At 38.6% G+C, this 16277-nt stretch overlaps 1 protein-coding gene across 1 annotated transcript in view; it reads right to left on the minus strand.

The window, feature by feature from the left end:
• Positions 1–226: 226 nt before the first annotated feature.
• hectd2 (HECT domain containing 2) overlaps positions 227–16277 on the minus strand; it is a 39220-nt gene continuing 23169 nt past the window's right edge. Inside the window, exons 15-21 of the mRNA XM_036572998.1 lie at positions 12417–12575; positions 8869–8943; positions 8626–8713; positions 7936–8042; positions 3865–3980; positions 2400–2543; positions 227–2308 (exon numbers count right to left, since the gene is read on the minus strand). Of these exons, the coding sequence (XP_036428891.1) occupies positions 2188–2308; positions 2400–2543; positions 3865–3980; positions 7936–8042; positions 8626–8713; positions 8869–8943; positions 12417–12575 (810 nt within the window). The 3' untranslated portion in view covers positions 227–2187. The remainder of the gene's footprint in view (positions 2309–2399; positions 2544–3864; positions 3981–7935; positions 8043–8625; positions 8714–8868; positions 8944–12416; positions 12576–16277) is intronic.

The raw sequence follows: 16277 nt of genomic DNA on the forward strand, positions 1-16277 counted from the left end.
CCAGTGGAGCAAACAAGTGGCACATACATAAAACGTTAGTAAGTATTGTTTTAGTCTATCTCTGCACTGTTATACTTACAATGGACAATAAGACAATGAGTGACATAGCAAAAATTGGCAGGAGCCCAAAGTCAACTGCGTGCCATCTCTCAGCAAACATGGCTCATCTGACCTTCAAATTCTTTGTGTAACAGCACTGTGTACTCAAGGCTCGATTGTCAGTAAAAAAGTGCTTAAGTTATTACAATGAATGATTATCAAATGTCAAACAGTGTTGCTGTAAAACTTTAATCACTGAGAATGAGCAATGTTGAAATAAATACATGGCAAATACATTTGTATTCAGTCATACAAGACATTAAGCAATAAAGTGAACGCTTGCAAGATTGTGGTTGACAGTTGTGATACAAACAGTTCATATGACGCGACCAAAGTTCAGCCATTCAGGAGAAGAGGCAAGAGAAGTTCTTTGACTATTAGCAAGATCGCTCAACTTCAAACTGCCATCACTAATTCCATCACTTGAATTTTCATTAGTTCTTTTTTGACATAACGAGTTAAGAAATGATACAAAACCAGACATGAGACAGTCAGACAATAAATTAATCCCATCAGCATCCAATCTCTACTCAACACGAATCTAGTACAAACTAACAGCCCTCCTCATGGCTAGTCATCACAATGGTCACTGTAATGGCCACAAAAGCAGACGTTAGCATGGTTGTTTTCCTTTCAGAGGTTAAGAAAGGGTCGTCAACATGTTGCACTATTATATACATAACAAGACCATTTCTGAGCATGAGTGATTTCTAATTCAATTCCAGAAACATTAACAGCTTTAACGGCCCTACATTAGAACAGCGGAGGAATATTTTGACTCAACTACAGCCTGACAAAATGACTTGGAATTACCAGAGAGTGTAGCCAGGGAGATGGAGTACTGTCACTTTAAGCACTCAGAGCAGAGGCAGTGCTAGTGACAGACTGTTTGCCAAGCTATTTTCACACACAGCAAGCCTCTCTCTGGCCTATTTTCAGCCTCTTCACTGGCGGACTGTGGGATTACATTAGTAGACTTCACTCCTGCCAGCCAGTCTCGAAGTTGTCAAACTGAAGTTTGCTCTCACTAACCATTTACATAGTTCTCCTTCATTACCAAGTAGGCTTCTGCTTTAAGTCTTAAACATATCAAATGCTGATATTCTGTGTCATTCATACTAAAATGAAATGTTCTAATACAACACAAGGTTTGGTCTATGATGTACGTAATGCAATCAAATATGCATATGAGTCCAATACCTGAAACCCTCTAGGTATGCGGTACAGATTAACTGGATTCTTCCTAGAATCCTGGTTCAGGACAAAGTGTAACTATTAACAATTACATACACAGCACAACACATCCTATCACACCATAGCCATATCAAATGGCTAAATGCTAGTAAAACTTCAAATCTAGCTACAGTTAGGCCTGTCACAATCAACATTTAGCGATGATTAATTGCCATATAAATAACTGCAAATAACAATTTAATTGTCCTTTCAATGATTGCGACTACTAAAAGTACAAGCCCAAAGTGGCCAAACTGGCCGATTAGCTATCAGGCTAGCGGTCAATACTTAGTAGTTCCCAACTGACGACAGAAACAGCTCGAGCTCAAATAAACAAACATTACTCACTGCTGCCCTCTATAGGTGTTATAGCACCAATCAGAACTTAAAACTTAGGTTTCTCCAAGACCAATGATGTGATGTAAACATATGACTGTGAACGCTAATAACTGTGGAAAATAACTGAGGTCAGCTCAAACAACTGCAATCATATGATTATGTAATAATTGTGACAGGCCTAGCTGTAGTGTGGAATTCACAAACCTAATGTGGCCTAATGTGCTTTCCTTACACAAGAAATTAGCTACTATTCCTCAAAGACTTCAATCACAATCAGAATCTTTCAACTACCCAAGTACAAAGTGTACAAGTCTTGGGTCTCAGTGCAGCTATAAACATAACTATTAATAAGAATAAAGAAAAAATATGTAAAAATATGTATTTCTTCCATATTTTATTGGAAATTATGTTAACACCTGCACCAAGACAAACTGCTTATACTTGGCAAATAAAAAAAGTTCAGATTCTAAATCAAAGTAATGAAAGGAATGATCTTTTCCACTGGACCATTACAGTTTACTCCAAGCCAAAGCCCTCAGCATTTGAAATGGCAATGGTTAACTTCTGCCTCAGTTCCTTCTTGCTCTTGTAGGGAGGCAGGCAGAGCTGGTTGAAGCACGTATGCGACACGGGCAACCTGCACAGAGGAAACGGGCAGTTAATGTGATTTGAAGCTTACAGTTAATCTAAAACCACATACACAAACGATCTGACTCAGGGTTAATTACCAGTCTGTGGAGACGTCAATCTTGGAGATTTTGAAGTTGAGGTCGGCCATCCCTCCCACTGGAACACGGTCACTTCCTGTGGTGAAGTGCAGAAGCCTCTTCTGCAGCTCCAGCGGAAAGGCCAGAACCACGTCCCAGAATGCACTGTATCATCAAATAATATATTCTTTAAATGAACAGTCCAGTGAAAAAATCAAATTTACACGACTCCAATCCCCAACTATTACTCCAAACATAGCCAAGCAGCCAAAACATATTTGGTGTCCGAAGTTTGCTGTTGCAGTTTTGCTCTACAGCTACTAGTAGTACTGTAGGGCTGGACAGTTCTGAGCACCAATGAGTGGCATTTCCACATGGACACAGTTCAAAACGGAAGGAATGTCACAGTACGGCCCTGAAAAACATTTGGATCTACACTGGTGAAGAGGCCACTTCCAGTGCTTGAAAGTAACAGTAGCCTCATAGTTCCAGTGCAAAACTAAAGAAGCAAACTTCAGACACCAAACACATGTTGGACAACTGACTTCAATTGGGGAAAAAGAAAAACTGTATAAACATACTTTTTGGATGAACTATCCCTTTAAACCATATGCTTAGTTTCCGTTAGACCAATATTTCTCAAGCTTTGTCCTAGAGCCCCACTGTCCTGCACACCTTAGGGTTTTCCTTGCTTTAACACACCCACTTCCACTTAGTGGGCAGTTGTTAATTGGCTGATTTGTTGGATCAGGTGTGTTGGGACCAGGGAAAACACTAAAAAGTGCAAGGCGGTAGGCCTTCAGGACCAGGCCTGAGAAACACTGCTTTAAACCATGTGCTCAATGCAATAAACTGTAGTCTGTGCAAAAAAAAAAAATATAGAAATAGGGTGCAAATAAATGATATATTTTTTAGATATATGGTAGACATTGCAGTTATGTACATCTATTGTCTCAGACGGAACAAAACACTATATCCTGTTTGTCATTTTTCATTTTTTTACATCATTTAAAAATCCAAACAAGGTTCCAAACTACTTGGAATAAAATATCTTTACATCAATTACACTGAAAGTTAAATAAAGCTCTTTCCTTTTCCTGTAAAGCTACCATTTTGGAGATACAAGTGATGATATGTAGTCTATTAGACTCATATCACTTGTGATACTGGTCTTTGCAATACTGATATCACAGAAGACTACACTTTGCAAATGAACCTCTGACCAACTATTATTTATTTTTACTCTATGCTGTGAGCATCTGGATCAATTACAGCTCCACTGGATGTCTCTGTGGATGTTTTGATGAATCAAAATCAGGTAATTTGATAAAAGTACATGACTTTGGTCAGTATAATGTAGGCCAAACTCTAAAAAAATCAGTCAAATGTGGTTTTATCTGGAGAGTAACATTTGACTAGCAGCCTGACATGTTTTGCAAAGAAGCATTATTTGTGTAATTCTCAGATATGATTGCAGAATTGTTACCGGACAGTGGGGTCAGTCTTGCTGTAGCCTTCGTACTGTGCCACCCTCTGGAGAGAGCTCATGTCCAGATTGGGACTCCCACAGACCAGGATTTCAACCTCTTCTGGCCTCAACAGCTATGAGAAAATGAACCAGAATAACCACACTGTTTACGGTAGTGATACTGATTAGCATGACTCTACTGATTAGTCATTTGCAACATTAGCACCGCTGTTAGCTAAACAAAATTCATTTAGCATGTTAGCATGTTATTTGTCATGTTACGTAATGTTCTGTAGTGCAGCATTGTATCCCTTAGCCTCCCTCATTACTTTACAAAATTCAAAGTTTTGTAAAGTGTAGTTTTGCATCATTTTTGCTTTTGCAAAGTGTAGTTTTGCATCATTTTCGCTCATCAATGTTCTCTCACTACAACACCCAGCATGCATTGTGCAAATACACTCAACAATTCATGGCAATAGAGAAATGCTCTGATGTCAAGGCTTCCTAGCAGTATTGTCAGCTTCCTTCTGCACTAACCATTTCAAACAGCCTCATGCATCTGCTTTTCTTAGTCTTTAAAAATCTCACTCTCTGGACTAGGACTACTGTGCCACTGCTATAAGAGGTGAGTAAGCATGTTTACAACACATATGTAGCAATGGTTATTTTTTTTTTATTTTAATAAGCCATTAAAATGTTCCTACTATTCCACTGTCCATTTCATTTTTGCCAAATATTCAGACGTATGACAGACAATCTTCATGACTCTGGAACTTATTGCTCCTTGACCAGCCCTACCATCCATACTTTACTGTATTGGTGCATACATCTTGTCAAGTGTTCCATACACTGACACACCTTGGAGTGTTCCTTGTCTGCGGTCGACTGCTGCAACTCTGATTTGAAGGCAATACTGGTGCTGGATATGATAACGCTTAGAGAGAGAGAAAGTTGTAAAAGGTGCGATGGTGCGATATCATCAGTCATGTCCATCCCCCTGCACAAGCCCTCCCAACACCAGAGAGTTATTAGCGTCCCCGAGCCTCTTACATAAGCATGCGGGGACGGAGACAACTGTTGCATAACTGAGAGAGCAGGAGGTGGGCTTAAACCCAGTTGCATTCACTGAAAGTAGGCAGCACAGTCTGTATGCTTACTTTTCCCTCACTTCAACCAGCATGACCGTATGGACTGAGTAGCTGTGTACATATGTGTACATATGAGAGCCTGCTGCCAATTCTCAGCCTCCACACCCAGCCGAACAAGAAGCAACCGGTGATACTGCAGTTCAGTGAACTGTGAGATAAACACTGACTCAGAACAATCTCGCAAAAGCCAGGAAATTCCGTAACTTGATTAGGAAAACTGCACAACTCCCTCTCCCTCTCAATCTCCCTCTCTTTTTGGTTAGCCGTGCGTTTGGAACAGCGAGCCTTCACAAGAAGCGCTCCATATTGGGAAGCATAATTTTCAGCCTGGTGTTGCCAAGATAAACACGTGCGCAATTTTAGCTTTTCCCCAAACCTCTTAAAGTCTGGATAGCAAACAAAGAGCAACACACAGCTTCAAGTCTTTTCCCACATGCTAGTGCACAGACGTCACAGACAAAGAAAACAGGAACAAATACATAAGGTAATAAATATACTCCCTTGTAATTGGGACTGTTATGATTACTGGATTACATGATAAAAACGATTTCATCAATTAAATGTACCTCTTTGATGAGCGGGCAGTGATTATTTGTCAGTTTGCATAATGAGAATGCAGGTTTTAAATCCTACTACTGGTCTTTCTAACAGTGAGAAACAGAGCCTTTTGGAGGCATCCACTTATATGCATTTTATATTGCTTTTTAAAGTATTTGGTCAATGGTTATGAAACCGTTTAGAATCCCTTATTGTATCCTTATTGCATTATTCCGTAACTAAATACAGTCAGTTATTTTTTAGTTTCTACATAAAAATGGCTACTCTGTACAAGTTATTCATTTTTAAGCATGAGGAAAAAAGCAGAAAATGTGTATTTAGCAGGAAATTACAGAGATGTTTCTAAAGCTATTAAATATATTATTAAAATGATCAATATTTAGTGTGTCCATGCCGTTGTCCTTATTGCAGTTCCTGTTTTTTGGGAGATTTGCTTTCAGCTTATTCATAGAAATCTGCAGAGACACCTCCAAAGTTCAGTCTTAGAGGTTGGTTGTATTTTGTAAACCCAAACACATTCAGTGCATTGAGTTGTGTTCTCACAGTGAAAGAATGTGCATTTGTGATCGGAAGCAAGAGTTTTGATCTGCGATATGAAGCAAGAGTGGAGCTTGGTGACAGTTTTGGTGGTCTACTATCTACTGAAAATGACTAACATACTTTATGGTTCTTTTGACTGAAAAATAAGTAAAGGACAGTCTCTGACTTTTGCACAGTACACTGAACATAGACTAGAATGCAAATAGTCTGATTTATTAATACATAACTCAATCACTACTATAATTGATTGTGGCAGCACTACTAGAAATGGAAACATAAGGATCAATGCCTGTGGTATGGAACCAACCTGAGATGAACACTCTTCATGCGTCAGTGGTGCAGTATAATTAAACTAGCAACCAGCGTATTTGCAGGTGCTGTTTTGTCTGTGCATGAACAGGTGCTGACATGCACACAAAAAGAAATTTCCAGGGCTAGGTTTGGCTAATGCTGAGCAATAGAAAGCTACTGTTAACATCTCTGTGCTTACGCATTTTCCACTTAAGGTAGCGGAACAGTATTGGCTGCCTATCAGCGTGTAGCACTGACCCAAATTTCGATCTGGCAGTTCATTAAACCAAACCCAAATGTTAACAGCTGAAATGGTGACTGCACGTTAAGAGCCATACAAGTCATGAGCTGCGGAAAATCTGCATGAAAAAAAGGCTTTTTTGTGAAGCCTCTAATTGAAATGCGAGGCTGGACATGGGGGTTGCCATTTTCTTTGCATGCATCCGCATGTGTTAATTCTACAGGCCTCAGTTGCATATTCTTTCCTCTTGGCTGGAAAGCCTGGAAACCGTATGCATGCTGAGCACACAACACACCCCCATTTACATGGAGCCCAGCCAAGACGGGTGGGAGGGAGGGCAGACTGAGCACAACCTTTACACACACACACAGAACACAGTTCACACCGCAGCCAGTGTTGCCCTTTCCTCTCCACTGACACCCTTTCTGTCTCACAGCAACCGGTGGAACTTTCTACATTGCACTGACCTCAATGTTCAACAGTCAAACTCTCACTTGCAGGACAGTGAGAATTACCTTACCAACTTCAAGCAATAGTGGCACCAAACATGCTAATGCGGCTAACAGTGAATGGAAGCTGATGGCCACCAATTAGCATGATGTTGCATATGCTGCTTGGTTGCTCTTTGTTTTATTGTTAGTAAGTTTTTTTAAACTAAAGTACTATGCAAAAGTCAGCATCCACCCTTCATTTATTTACTTTCCAGTCCAAGCCAATAATTACAAGTTTTCCATTTTTGGTATTAGAAAAAAAACAGGAAACGTATGTTTAACAGAAAATTACACAGAGGCCTCAACAACTCAAAACAATGTCACATTTTTTGTTATGTAGCAGGGCCGCTCTTTATTACAGCTTCCTTCGTTTTCGGGTGGCACAGATATTTTTCCACATCTCCAAAGTTCAGTCTTAGATGTTGTTTCCTTTGTTTGTTTCTCATGATCCAAGTAACCCACATGTTTCACATCTGAAACAAAGTTTTAAGTACTGTTTATCTGATGGCGACAATTTTGGTGGCCTAACAGGTCTTGAACAGTTGTTATGGGTTCTCTATATTATTAAATAATTCTTTGAAATCCCGTTTTGGACACTCCGTTTTTCACTTATTTCTTCTTTCCTGGAGGAAAAGTGGATTATCTTCTTTCTGACTTCCTGAAAATGAGTAACTTGTGTTTACTGGCCATTTTGACTGGAAATTAAACAAATGAAGGACAGTCTCTGACGCTTGCACAGCACTGCATTCCTTTAGGGGATCAATGCATTCAAGGTTCTCTTGTTTGGAAACTTTGAATTACAGATCGAGGAGAAACTCACCATCAGGGCATTGGAGGCACACACACTGTGAAACCCATGATAGAAGGCCGCAAACTGCCTGTAGATGGACTTATTCAGCAGGAAATCAATGTATAGCTGGACGTACTCTGCGCAGGGGCATGGAGAGAAATCACTCAGCTTAGAAATATGCAACAAGACAACTGCTAAAAATTAGGGGTGTATATTAGGGTGGAACACTACAAGCAGCTGGTGAATTATTTGCTGGTAAATAGGGAAGAACTGATTAATGTCATTGGTCCGATATTGGAATTACAGCTGAGAACTATAACTGACAGCATTGTGCTACATTTGTGCATGTATACCTGTATAATCACTAGTGGTGGGCATTTTCTTTTTTTCAACCAATGACATGAGCAGCACAGTTGATAACACCACCGCTCCCCACATGGTGAAGAGAGAAGCTGCTAAAACAATAAGAGCCTACGATTCATGTTACATTTACCTACTACTGTATATCTGATTTATCTATGTAAAATTAATCAATGATTTTTAGAGGTTTAATTCTCGTATACAGACTACCATCTGAACACAGAGAAAGCTACAATTATCACATATCAATATCAGCCACAAAAAATGTTAATTATTGTGTAACATTATCGGCCCAGAAACTTCATGTCGGTATATGTATTTGTGAGCAGTGTGTTGTTGGAGGCTAGACTGAGAGCATACCTTTTCTGTTCTGGTTAGTGACAGGGATCTTATCTCCTCCTGGTTTCAGGTTATATGACTTGACTGCTCCAAGTTCTTCTTGGAAAACCTAGAAAGATAACCAGCAGCATGAATCTCTATTCTCACCCTCCCTCAACAAATCAGAATCTTTTTTTATATTGGTAAAGCACAATCCAAAATAGTCTGCACACTTTTTCAGTGACACGTCCTGCACAGAGACATATCTGTGTGTGAGCTGCACACCTGAAAGGTTGTATAGAAGTCCTCTTCAACGTTTCCCTCATAACTGAGCAGCTCCCCAAGGCCATGAGCAAGATCCTGAAATACAAATGAACCATTGATATCAGCTCAAATAAAGAGGCACCCTCCAAACAGCACGTCACTGAAAACATGAATAAATCCAGATAAAATCCCTCTCATAAGAACGGCCAAATCAACCGTGTACTTCATTATTAACAACACATTGTGTGCTAGCAAAAAGTAAGGGCAGCAGATGCGTTCATATCTGCAACTGTTACTAATTATCTATTCGTGTGCACTCGCGATTCAACTTATTAGGAAAATGTGACCATTTTTAGGTGAAACTAAACCCACTTCCATTCTGAATAATAACTCTATTCACCATTTTACGACAGAGAGAAACACTTCATACTGATGGAAATAAGCTGGAGTCATTTTAATCCACACCACGGTGCTACCAATAAAGTGCCTTTATAACTAAAGGCCGAGAGGAAAAAACGAGCGGCGGGCTGCGATGTTTGACGTAAGCTGCAGCAATATGTGTTCTCTCTCTCTCACTCATTAAATAACCTTCAGTAGTTCTAGTGGTTCCAGCTCCGCATTACTTTGTGGAAAAAGTTTCAAACAAGGGAGCAAACAACGCCCAGAGGCAGCGGGTTATATAAGTGTGGAGGAAGCCAGAAGTCTGCTTTAAAATGGAACATCTGGTCCACTTAAGCCTGACTCGGCAGAAACCACTGAAAATGAAGAAAAACGGTGCACAGTTTTCCATGTGAAGCAACTTTTATACATAAGCAAATATGTAGCATTCTTAAAGCATATTAGCAGCATGCTGTATTCACTTGATCACTTGTTGCATGAATGTTGTTTCAAAGAGCAATACCACATTATAGTTAATGTTAGGGCACCCTCTAGTGGACACCAAAACATCACAACTGAGGATCCTAATTGGAGAAGTAAAGTAACCGGATCCCCACTTTGGGACCCCACAGCCTAATTACGTCATTTATATTCATGGAATTATGGTATTATACATGCTTCACCAATTATTCCTCAGATTAATGGCAATTATTTACTTTAGCTGCAAGATGTTACATTTTGGTAAGACCAAAGAGTTTACAGAGCACACAATGCCATACATTTTGCAAGTCAAAAGTTTGGACACACAGTTATAGAAGGGCTTTCCTTATTTTTATTATTTTTCACGTTATTCAAGACAATAATGAACACATTAAAACAATGAAATAATACATATGGATTTATGAAGTTACCAAAACAAATGTTATACAAATCAAACTATCTTTTAATCATTCTTTTGGAAATCAGCCTCTTTTGCCTTGATCATCCTCTCAGTCGGCTTCATGAGGAGAAACTTTAATGCTTTTCCAACAGGACTACAGAAGATACACATATGCTGAGGTCTTACTGTCACCGAAAAGCACTTATAGAGAGGCATTTCAGTATATACCGATCACTCTACTGAACTGGTTCAAAGTCAGAATGTGAAACATTTTAAGACTTTTAACTAGGTTGGACTTTTGCTTTGAGTGACCCTATACCTATAATCATGCTTATTTTATTAAAACAAATGATTATTTTAGTAGTGACAAAATAGAGTATTCAATAGTCATAGCACTACCAAAACATTAACAAATGTTTCAGTAGTGACTGTTGGTACTGACAATTTTAGCTCATTTTGAGCAGAATTCAAAAACACTAATCAGTACATGACTATTAAACACAGCTTTGAACAGCTGTACACACATATAATCAGAATTATATTCAATATTACACAAAAAGCTTACTTAATTGCAGAAAATATGCATTTTGGTGATTTTCAGTCTTTGGGACGCCCTTACTTCAAAACAATGGGATCTAGCTGCTCACCGTGTGGCCATGATGGACAGGGATGCAGTCTCCCTTCCTGCTCTAAAATACAGGGGTGTGGCTAAAATAACCGCCGATGAACTATGAACTCTTTGCGTTTCGGTAGTGACATAAAAACGTGTGAAATAAAATGCCTTTTTTGAAGAAGTATTAAACTCATATATCTAAATCTTTCAATTTTAAATGAAAAAAAGTAAGTTGGAATTTAAGGGTTAGGGTTCAGGACAGTCATCCCCAACAGGAAGTACCCTATAAATGATCATTTTTAATATATTTAGCTTATTAATATCTCAATTAATACCTTGGGTTTAAATAGATCATAACATAATCCTTGTAAATATCTAAGGTCTGAATGCTTCATTGTTTTTTTATTATTTATTTATTCATTATTTTCTTTTACTGTGACACTGCAGTTCAAACTAATTTTGTAGAATGGTCCATATGCAGTACCCTGCAAATCAGATACCACCCTTCATTTATTTAAGTAAATGGACATTAAGCAAAAGTTAAATAAGAAAAAAAAGCAAAAAACATGTTTAACAGAAAATTACACAGAGCCCTCAACAACTAAATATAATGCCAAAATTTTTTTTGTCTTTTTTCTTCCATTCTTTTGGGAGATCTTTTTCAATTCTTTCAATTTTTTAAAGAAATTTTATATTATACAGTTTTTGTTCTCTCAGAGATGAAGGCTTTAAGCACACAATATGTTTTTAAGATTATGAAAATGTATGTTCAGTTAATTGTGTCCAAACTGACTGGTGTTGTACAACATTTTAACCCTACAGCCGTGTGAAACAGTGAGCAATGAAATATTTCATGTTTATCATGTGATTTGTACAGGAAAGAGGATTCGGCAGCAATTTATCAGCAGCGTTTTAAACGGCATTTTGAAAAGCAGACGTTTTTCATCGCTGTCCTGTGAGCCGCAGCCACAATGCACCATCTGGAGCCGACGCTTATTAATCTCACACTGCCGCTCTGCCTAGTGACACGGCCACACAGGGCGAGCTGAAACAATACTGCAGGTGCTATTTTAAATGCTGATGACTCAGGGTGTTTCTCTTAGGCAAATACAACACTCTGTGGCACTGCTTTACTATCATGCAACGACCATATTAATGCTAAATAGCATTACCATCCTAAATAATCTACATTTCTTTTGGATTTTTTGGCAATATAACAGTTTTATAGTCATTTATGGTCTGTATACCACATAAAGTTATAAAATTATTCTAATAAGGCTGATATGGCCCATTTACCAGAGAGCTCATTTAACACATAAACATAGTGTATTTCATGTTTTCTGGTTACTAACAGATTTTCAACTACTTTTTAGCAAAAGGAAGCATTAAAGCTTTAATTATTATTTGACTACAGTTTTCAAACGTAAAAAGAAAACTTTGTCAAATTATTATGAGACAGCACTGTGGTCGCTGGGAAACAATGAATCTCAACAAAACAAGATGTTAAAACTCCAGACACTACTTTGCGTGACAGTGAGAGTTGAGATATTGCAGTGGAGGAGGGAGTCTCAGGGGTCTAGCTGTCATTGTAATGTGTGAATGATGAGGGTGGGTGTGTGTTTGAGATGCTACAGGCTGGCCTTAATGAGAGCAGATACAGTGCTAAGCAGAACGGCGTGTCACAGCTTGTGTACATACAGGCATGATCTGCTGCAGGTCGTCCAGGGTGAGGGTCGCCATGCCGACGGGGGCGTCGGGGTCACACGGCACGATGGGAGGGGTCAGCAGCTTCTTGTAGACGCAGGGAGGGAATCGGATGTCCAGGGTGATGCTGTTATACACAGCCAGGCCCATTAGCTGACGCACAGGGTTAAGAAAGTGCAACTGCACTGTGTCTGTACACACAAACCTACACACCCTTCAGACCCATCACGGATAATGCATGTATGAAAGTAGGACCCAACCAATATGAATGTTTCATCACCAATATTGATTTTAGGGTGCTAAAAATGACTCCGATAGGTTTAGTTAAACAGTGCTTTACCAACTGATATGATTGTTAGATATCAGTTGTGCAGCGTCAAATATGGCTGTTGGTCCTCATCTGTCAAAAAATGTACCATTCACTCCCCATACAGCCCAATTAAGGACTAAGCTGCAAAAACAGCCCACTTTGAATTAACTGCTTCTGAGATGTCGCAAGAACATCTATCCACCTATTCAGCGTACAGTAGTTTAGCTCCGCCCACTCACACTGAGGTTATAAGCAGTGTTTCAGCTTTGAGTGTGGCACAATACAGGGCAGCCAATCAGAACAGAGCTTGTTTATCTTAGATCTGTCTTAAAGGCACAGTAACAAAAACAGGTTGTAAAATATTTGATTAAAAATGAATTATGACCATTTTTGATGATAAAACCACACAAATGTTATAAGTGGACCTCAGAGGAAACAGTAAAGTACAAGAGAAATGTAGCATATGGGCCCTTTAAATAATATGAATGTGGTAGCTATGGGGGGCAGCACTTCCCAGCATTTTTAGGGTTTTTTTCCTAAGACATTTTATAATTTTTAATCAGTTCTCTTTATAATTTGAATCAATGTAATAAATTTTCTTTACATAAAGGTTTTCTGTGTAATAACCAGGGACATCTACACTGACATAGGCATGTTGGGCTGACGCCAATAACAGATAGTTTTCTTGTACATGTACATCTGCTGATGTCGATTCTGATGCCAATGCATAAACATCCATGTAAAATTTAAGATTAATTTGTAGAAGGTTACAAATGCATTAAAATGAATCAAATACAGACATTTTATTGCAGTACATCTGTGTAATCTAATACTTGTGCTCTGTTGGAGTACAATAAATACATCATCAAATATCACAAGAACCATCTCATTTACATATGTCCACCTCTTCAGCATTCAGCGGGTTAACTCCACCCGTTCTCACTAAGGTTATAGGTTATAAGTAGTGTATAAGTAGTGCAATACAGGGCAGCCAATCAGAACAGAGCTCAGTCTTAAAGGCACAATAACAAAAACATCTTTTAATTCTAAAAGATGAAGAGAGGTTGGAAAAGGGTCATATAAAAATTTATCATCACCTATTCTGATCTTATCATGCATGTCTAGTTAGAACATATGCTAATGCTAAAGGTTAGATCTGGATTTATTTTATATGTTTTTTTTTATAGCATTTTGTTATAAAATAGTGGTTTGTGTTCAGTCCATATTGCTGTGACTGCCAACCTAGCTGACTGAGTGAGGGTGGTAAAAACATGAGTCATATTTCCATGTTCACTGTATTATAAAACCAGCAACTTCAAAGTAATATCAGTGCTTTATGAGCAAGATTTTTGCTGATACCAATAAATATGTTAATACTGACTGATTTTATTGGCCAACAAATATACTAGCAGGCCCTATTTGAGAGTGCTGTCAGAATTCAATTTCTGATGACGTTTTATGTGTCACTACTGAGCCTTTTAAAGGGAAATTCCACTGATTTTTCAAAATTTCTGCATATTTCAATCACTGAAATGTAGTCATTCAGAATGGTTTGACTGTGGAGAAACCTGCTGAATCAGGTTTCTCTACAGTGGTGATGATACAAACCAGGGGTCCCAATGTCTACAACACAAATATTGCCATCTTTACTAACCAAAACCACCTGTGGACCTACACATGTCTTCTAAGCTGTTATACGTAAAGTTGATGATGGTAAGATAGTGGTAAATCAAAAAAGATTTCTTTGGGGCCTTACAACAATGCATGTTTCACAAAACTATCATAAAACAACATCATAAAACAATCATAAGACAATGTATTCAGAACTATTTTGTGTAGCAGTTTTCTGTGCTGGAGCTTTTAGAGGCATTAAATGCTTCAGACATCTGGTTCCACCACTGTGAACCATTCTTCCTTACTTGCATTTCACATCAAACCACTCAGAATGGCTTTGTTTACATCTTACTGACTGAATTATGCAGATTTTTGAAAGATTGATGGAATTTCCCTTTAACTCTGTAACTCAGTGAATCCATTGTGAGTAGTAAAAAAATAATCTACTTGGTGGATTACACAATAGCCTGACGCTATAGCAGCACTCTCTGATGTGGGGAAAGAACGGCCAACAGGTGTATAATACATTTAGAGGAGAATGTGAAGAGGCTGCTCTTTAAGTGCTTACAGCTGCAGCTGACAGCACGGCTCCATGTGCTCCACATATGCACACAGAGAGAAGAGAGAGAGCAGTGGAAAAAGAGAGGTTGTGAAGGATAGGCTGGAGTTTAGCGGACAGAGGGAAAATCTTTCGTGATGGCTGGAGCATCAAGACCAGCTCCGGGTCGAGACAAAACAAAAGAGACTTTTCTTTCAATATCCCCAGCTGATGTGACACATCCGCTTCTGGGCTGATGGAAGAAGGGCGTGCAAGGCTTTTTGGAGCAGAGGAGGGCTGCACTGGCAGCCTTTAATGGCCCAGGCTGGGCTGCCAGAGCCAAAGGGGACGATTAGAGGGGTAATGGCAGGACATGGCAGAGTTTGGCTGCCACTGTGTCTCCAATTCTACCTCGGACAGAGCACTGCATGAACTGCACTGCCAAAGCCACACAACCAGTCATCAGTGATGAGTGTGCAGTCAAATACTCATCATCTTGTCATTTCATTACAGCACTGTAGGTTATTTCAAGGCGTGAACGTCAGCGATCAAATGTTATTCAAGACTTTCTGTATAATATTAACTCATACACTTCAGTTTTAAACTAGACACCAACATGTATTTTACATTCTGCCTTGAGATTTGATCACTTCCCGGGCTTGGCACTGTTTAAGATTTTTTGATTCCAATACCAAGACCATAGGCAGAATCTTTATAATGGGGTGGCCATGTGAGACCTAGCAATTTTATATATAATATAATATATAGCTATAATATCTGACTACGTAACAAGCTAATCTGCTTTAGCATTAACAGGATTTAGTAAATGTTAGTAATTACTTATGTTTGATATATATATATATATATATATATATATATATATATATATATAGCTCACAGAGCAGCACTGCTGAAGTGTACTGTGCAAATTATTAACATGGTCATAATTCTATGAAAAATAACAAAATAATAGGGTTATTAACCAGTTAACCACATTTTAAAATACAGTTTCACTGTAGAAAAACTGAAAGTGATTCCATCCTCTTTCCATTACATTATGTGAAAAATATTGTATGTTTTGTTCTTTGTACTATTTATACTCTCTGCTAATTACTGTTAAAATCCTCAGATACAGTCATGTTACAATATAAACTAAAACATACTGTAATACACTAAAATTAAGATTTAGTTGCTTTCAAACTTCTTTAAATGTAGAAAGCCAATGTCAGCTTCTTCCTCAAGTAAAATTAACAAGAATAACGTTAAGCTTTTGAGCAGCGTTCACTCCCCTCTGCGACACAGTGATCACTGAGTGCTGCATCTGATCATAATAGATTGGTAACAGCCCTAATGGCAGGTTTTAACTGAAAACCGTTCACACAAAGTGGCAGAA

Source organism: Colossoma macropomum, unplaced genomic scaffold, assembly GCF_904425465.1.
Source record: "Colossoma macropomum unplaced genomic scaffold, Colossoma_macropomum, whole genome shotgun sequence".
Taxonomy (NCBI): domain Eukaryota; kingdom Metazoa; phylum Chordata; class Actinopteri; order Characiformes; family Serrasalmidae; genus Colossoma; species Colossoma macropomum.